At 44.2% G+C, this 6,923-nt stretch overlaps 1 protein-coding gene across 1 annotated transcript; it reads left to right on the top strand.

Annotated features, from left to right (window-relative positions):
- The first annotated feature begins 774 nt into the window (after positions 1-774).
- Positions 775-1,680, top strand: Lrrc30 (leucine rich repeat containing 30). The gene has a single exon (XM_070028670.1). The coding sequence runs from the start codon at positions 775-777 to the stop codon at positions 1,678-1,680; it is 906 nt and encodes a 301-aa protein (XP_069884771.1).
- The last annotated feature ends 5,243 nt before the right edge of the window (positions 1,681-6,923 follow it).

Here is a 6,923-nt window from a genome sequence, read left to right on the forward strand (position 1 = left end):
AAGAGGACTGGTATATGTCAGAGAGGACAATTTGTTATATGTGCTGAGGGCAGCCACTAATGTGGCATTTTAAAGTCCCCCTATGAAATCCGCAAGCCCCATGCCATCCAATGATTCTTGCTCTGAAATCTGAACTCCATAGCTCTGTCTCTTGGTCTAGTTATGGGCGGACAGTTTTTGCAATCCTCTGGAGAGATGGCTGGGTGCGGGCTCCTAGGTATTTTCCACTTTGCTTCTTTTTTAGAGCTGAGCTTTTAATCACCCTGCTTAACTGTGATACCCAAGAAAGGCTGAGTGGGTAAAGTTAGCTGCAGCCACTCTGTGACCTGTTTGCACATACCAGGTTGATACAACTCCGGCAGAATGACAGTGACAGCTGTCACTGTGGCATTCAAAGGGAATTGAGCAGTTCTGTTTGGAAGACTTGGACACAAGTATATCATTACAGCTCAACTGTTCAGAGGGAAGACACTTAAATTCACTCTCAGGAACGAGCGTGGCTCTCCTGTAGCCACCCATGGGCCCATCTTGGACACTGTACAGCTTGACTAAGACTCTTCCATCAATTTTCTCCGCGCTGCAACCTCATGGCCAAACTTAAACCCTGACCCTGCTTGTCACAGCCTGCCTTACAGTAGCTGGGGCAGGACAAACTTTCAACTGTGAAGGAGGAAGTAAAAGAAAAGGAGAAGAAAAAGAGGAGAGGAGAAGAGGAAGAGGAGGAGGGAGAGGAGAGGAGAGAAGAGAAGAGAAGAGGAGAGAAGAGACCAGACCATGGGAGCCAGGCAGTCAAGAGCCAACTCTAAGGACAAGGACCCCAAAAGGATGCCCACCCTGGGGAGGCGACAGAAGTTTCCCGCATGGGATGATACCCTGCTCTTGGGAAAGGACCCAAGGTCCCTGCTGAAGCGAGGCATGTGCCATGTCAGTTTTAGCTTGGTTACAAAAGGAATGACAGACATCCCGGACTTTCTGTGGGGCTTGTCTGAGGTCCAGAAACTGAATCTGTCTCACAATCAGCTCCGAATTCTCCCTCCTGAGGTGGGGAAACTGACTCGGATCGTGGTCCTGAACTTGTGTGGGAACCGCCTGAAAAGTCTACCCAGAGAAATTAGCCTCCTACAGAACCTCAAAGTCCTGTTCGTCAACATGAACTGCCTGAGCGAGGTCCCTCCCGAGCTCAGCCTGTGCAGAAGCTTAGAAGTGCTGAGTTTGTCACACAACTGCCTGTCCCAGCTTCCCGCAGGCTTCGCCGACCTCTCCAGACTGCGGAAGCTGAACCTTAGCAACAACTATTTTGTACACATACCCATCTGTGTGTTCTCCCTGAAGGAGCTGGATTTCTTACACGTGGGCTCCAATCGCTTGGAAAACATCGCCGAGAGCATCCAGTGCCTGGCCAGCTTGCAGATTTTCATTGCTGAGAACAATAACATCCACTCCTTCCCAAGATCTCTTTGCCTTGTCACAAGCTTGGAGCTGCTGAACTTAAACAACAATGACATCCAGACCCTGCCAGATGAACTCTATCTGCTCAGTAGACTGGGGCGGATTGCCTGGAACCCCATGGACAAAGGACTCCACATTTCCCACAACCCTCTGTCCAAGCCCTTGCCAGAGCTGGTGGAAGGGGGCCTGGAGATGCTCTTCAGCTACCTGAAGGACAAAAAGCATAACTGACGTGGACATCAGAGGGGTACACATGAGCTAGAGCATCTGGACTCTGCCAGCCAGGGTAGAGCTATAGTCTAAGCTTTCTGCTCTTACCGTTGGCCTCTGCAGATGCTTGGTGACCATTTGTTAATCGTTGTGAGTATCTGTCCATGGAAGGTTCGTTCATGCTTGTTACTCTGTTTGTTGTCCTCAGTAGCATCTGAGAGAGTTTGCTATATCGTTCTCAACTTAAGTTGAAGCAGGCTTTGGGGTTTGTCAGAGAATTAATTACTCTGATTGTTTCAAGGAGCAGTGAGATGCAGCCTTTGGTAGAGTGAATAACAGGTCTGCATTCAGTAGAAAATTCAACCATGTAAAAATCTGTATGGTTTGAGGCAGGGCCCCTGTATCAGGGATCTGGTGTCAGATGGCGACAGCAAGACAAGTTCCTTTATCGGCCAGCCAAAATGAGGGACCAAGGGGCAAGTGGAGATGTGCTCTGTGCGCTAAGGGCCACAGAAGGCATAGCTTTCTTGTCCTTGGCATTCTGGAGAATGAATCATAGGAACTTTTCCTTAAAATGCCTGCAGGGTAATAACCAGGCTGTTGATGGTGATGGCTGGGGTGAAATTCCAGATAATAAACACAAGCTGATGTCAATACATGGCTCCAACCTTCTTCTTACCCTCCCAAGTTACCTTTCATCTTGTTTTTGTTACAAATACTGGTGCTTAGTCCAGTGACCCTTTTCTAATTATTTCTAATTTCCCCTCTTCTCCTTTAATGGATTTGCTCTCTGACAGAGAAGCTACTCATTGAGGGGAGGAAGGAAGGAGGAAATCAGACACAAACCTCAGAAAACAGTAAATGCTTTTCTGAATTTTAAGAAAAGGAGAATGTTTGCCACTTGTTGTTCACATGTGGACATTTCAAAGCTCTTTAGACAAAAGTCTCTGGGGGGAAAAATCCCATAAGGCTTGTTTTATTTTGTGTGTTTAGAGAGCACACCGCTAAGCACAGACATAGCACATGGCCAGAAAAGACAGGGCACCTGTGCCTAGGTCACTGCATCTCATGCCATCCCAGCAGCCAAGAGCCCCAGAACATTAGTATTTATTTGGGGTTAAGGAATAAAATGGTGGGCATCAATGGCTCATGCCTATAATCCTGGCTACTCAAGAGGCTGAGACCTGAGGATCACAGTTCAAAAGTAGGCCAGGCAGAAAAGTCTGTGAGACTCTTATCTCCAATTAACTACACCAAACTGGAAATGGAGCTGTGGCTCAAGTAGTGGAGTGCCAATCTTGAATGAAAAAGCTCAGGGACAGCACATAGGCCCTAAATATGAGACCTAGTACTGGCACCAAAAAGAAAATGTGTCAGTAAAAGTATCCTCAGGCCAAGTCAGGAATGAGCTAACTGCTTTATCTTCCCAGCGATTAGCTTACAGAACACAACAATAACAACAACAACAGCAAAGTAAATTGCAAGACTTGGAATTTGGAGTCTGGACTGAGACTTGTGTAACTCTTAATATTCCTATTAACTGAATTAAGCTTCCATGTATTTAAATTTATTCTGTTCTGGACACAGGGCTGACAATCCAAGAGGAAGTTTCTCTTACTAATGAGCTCACTGTTTGGTGAAGAAGAGAGACACACCTTGTATGTATTTGTTGTTTGTTTGTTTGTTTGTTTTAGATCCACAATAGACAGAATTAGCAGACTGAGGTGAGAATAACAAGATGCCTATAGATTAGTCCAAGCTCCAAATTCTCAGAAATCAAAGAACAGCAAGAGACAAACACAGTTGGGATGAATCTATCAAAGTGTCTGTGGCACTGTCACCATCTAACTATCCTACCTTTCTTCTCCCCACTTGAAAAGAAACAACAAAGAACTGGGATCACGTAAAATTCATTCAGCGACTGCGGTGTGTTGTTTGTGGGTACACTTTTCTAAAAGCTGCTCAAAGCAGGGGGATCTCCAATAACTTATTCATAGGAGCCAAGAGACCACAAAGTCAGGGTCCCCATCCACTAAGGAAGTTAATTCCTGCTATGAACATCATTTGCACATTTGTGCCTGGCTTTGCTGTCCAGCCACTGTAAATAGACCTTCCCAGTGTCACTCCCGGGCAGCTGATGTCTCTTCTAACGCTCCACATGTAGCAACTGGAAACCTGCAGTTAGATCTCTGCCAGCCACACACACACACAGGCACACTCCAATACCTCCCCCACAAGTGGCTTGTGGGAGCCAAGACTATTTAAAAACATCAGTGGAATTTTCACGACCTCCTGACTCAGTGGGAAATTGCAGGGTGAGCCTTGCTCTGCAGAACTGGGCAAGTTTTCACAGAAGCACTGGCTGAATGACATGCAGCTGTTAGACCATGGTGTGGGCCAGCGGCCTATCTGTGCATGTCCACTGCTTGAGAAACCACTTGGGCTCACGCTGGATATCGTGACCTTGCTACAGGCAGAGACTCGCAGGCAAGGCCAACAGCGCTGTGCTTTTCCTGCTGAGCAATGATTTTGTGTCCTCCCAGCTTTCTCAGGTCACTTTGTCCCACAGAAACTCAACTCCAGGGAAAGAATGTCAACATATTTTGAAGGTGACCCAAGAGCTTATTATACTTTTTATAAGGAAAAAAAAGTTATCACTTTCGCTACCAGCTTCCAGTGGGTGCCTTTCATAAGCATAATAGCAGAATTTTCTTTGTTAAAACTCAGCATGGAGGAAATCATGAAAGTATAGCTGTGGCCTGTGGTGCTTTGGATATTGATTCTTTGTGGATGCGTCTCTTTTTTTATTGATAAAGAGAAATGTTGAACAAAACCTGTTAATGCGCCTGGTTATTCCAAACACTATCGTGGAGGGAATTTGATATTCCCTTCTGTGTCTTTGCTGTGAAATTCTAGTTTTCTGACTGTCTGTGAAATGCTTCTGGCCTGTCTTTCATACTTCTAAATCTATCATATTCAGGTAACTCACAGATATTTCTAAAGCTTCTGAAATCAAAGTACCAAGGCTGACCGTATTAGTTATAGAGTATTTAGTCAAAGAATACGAGCTAATTGGGTGGTTGATGTGGAAGCTGCCTGTACCCGGTTGTGATGATGCTGTGATTTTCTTGTCTCTGGGCTCTTGGTGGGGAGGGATGTCTGGGTGTGTTCAGAAATACCTTTTGAAACAGTTGGAGAATATAAACACACAATTAAGCAAAAACCCTATGTTCCTAAGAAAGGAAGAAGATTGAAAAGCACATCTGTTCAAGGAATCGTGCTACTAAATGCAGATGATGGCTGTATATTAGAAAGGAAAACTCAGTCATTACTTAGCTTGTTGGTTTGATAGGCAGTTAATAGAAGTAATGTACTTAGTTCTCAAGCTTCAGATAATAGACTTCTTTTTGGGAATAACCCAAGATAGATGGCTTTGGGATCCCATATCTGGATTTCACAATGTAGGCATGCCTGTACTGGGAAAAAAGAAGAAAAAAAAGAGAACATTGCCATTATTAGTGGGGATACATAGAGAACAAACGTCCTCTTCTTTTGCAGTGAATGATTGCAATTTTGGAAGTCGAATTCACTCATGGCTCAGCATACATACTGCATATTCATAGGGAAAAGAGGAAAAACTAAAGAACCAGATTAAAGGCTCAATCTCTGGAAACACAGTCAGGTATTAGGGCTGGGATGATGGAGTGGATGAGGTTCTGCAGGATGGTCTGGGTGCTTTTCGGTTATATACACAGGCTGTGGTGGGTGAATGAAGTTATTGTGATTCTGTTAAAAAGGGAAGTAGAAGATGAGTTCAAGAATTATCTAAGAAACAAACAAACAAAAATCAAGCTCAAGCAGCTAAATGAAACCAATACAAAGATACTAAATACTGACTTACACCTTCAATACTTACTCATTAAAATAAGACCTGGCTAGGACTTTACCAAGTAAGATCTTCTTTTTATTGTCGATGGTGGGGCCTGAACTGTGGGCCTAGGCACTGTCCTTCAGCTCTTCAGCTCAAGGCTAGCGCCCTACCACTTAAGACACAGCACCACTTCCAGCTTTTTTCTGCTCATGTGGTGCTGAGGAATCGAACCCAGGGCCTCATGCATGTAAGGCAAGCACTCTACCATTGAGCCACCTTCCCAGCCCCCAGGTAAGATCTTATGTCGGTGTAACATTTTCCTCCAGGAGTTGGGTTTTCAGTCCTCTATAACATTGAGACACACACAATCCCCAGCCTAAATGAAATGCCCAGCCAAGCCTTAGTGTTGGTGATGTCATTTCTTACTTATGGTTAATTGAGGAACACCAAATAAAAGTCTTCCATGAACTTTAAGAAAACAAAACAAAATTCAGAAGGGCACAAAAGCTACTATAAATAATAATACCGACCATTCTTGTCCTTGTAGATAACTTTCTACAAGCATTCCTTTTAAGTTACCTGTCAAGTTACATGTGGAATCCAAAGCACTACTAATTTTTAAAAAAGACAGCATGGTAATAAAAAGAGGAAGCAGAGAGGGCTCATAAGGCATTTGTAACAGCTCTGGTATCATTAGGGTGAGCATAAGCGAAAGCCATTAGCATGAAGCTTGCGAAGCAGTTTTTTTTTTTTTTTTTTTTTTTTTTTAGTGGTGTCACAGGAATCTTCTTGCAAGGCGAAAGTTTATTTCCTACAGCTTCTCAGCTTATTCCTTATTTCAGCATAGGGCAGAAAAGAAAAGATACACTGGAGTGGTATCAAAGTGTTTACTGATACTCATGAGAGAAGCATAGGTTATGAACAGGGCAAGCGCTGGCTTTGACTGTGAGGATGAGAGATACTGCAGGAACTTGGTTCACCACACTCTTTGTCCTTCAGTGACATGAGTGCCTCAGAAGTCAATAGTCCAGCCATGCCACTTTAGGAGGAGGCTCTTTTCTTTGCTGCTCACCAGATTGCCATGCCCACCCTCCTGTGCAGAAGAGGTGGAGAGGGGTGAAAAGCTCTAAACTGAGACAACTGTGTTGATTGTTCAGCATTACTGAGCCTCTGTTCATCCTCAGACTATAGATGCTATACACAGTGATGGAATGACTGCTTCCCCAGGAGCTCCCAAGTCTATGGGTAAAGACAAGTCTCCACCAAACACAGCTACCTTAAAAGAGATATCAACAAGTACATTTCAGTGAGGTAGAATGGCAGATTGAATAAGAGGGTATAAACAATCCAACATGACTGTTCCAGGCCCTCTGTTTTACTTTATCTTGATGGA

The sequence above is a fragment of the Dipodomys merriami genome, unplaced genomic scaffold, assembly GCF_024711535.1.
Source record: "Dipodomys merriami isolate MVZ:Mamm:240054 unplaced genomic scaffold, mDipMer1.0.p SCAF_2, whole genome shotgun sequence".
In the NCBI taxonomy this organism is placed as follows: Eukaryota; Metazoa; Chordata; class Mammalia; order Rodentia; family Heteromyidae; genus Dipodomys; species Dipodomys merriami.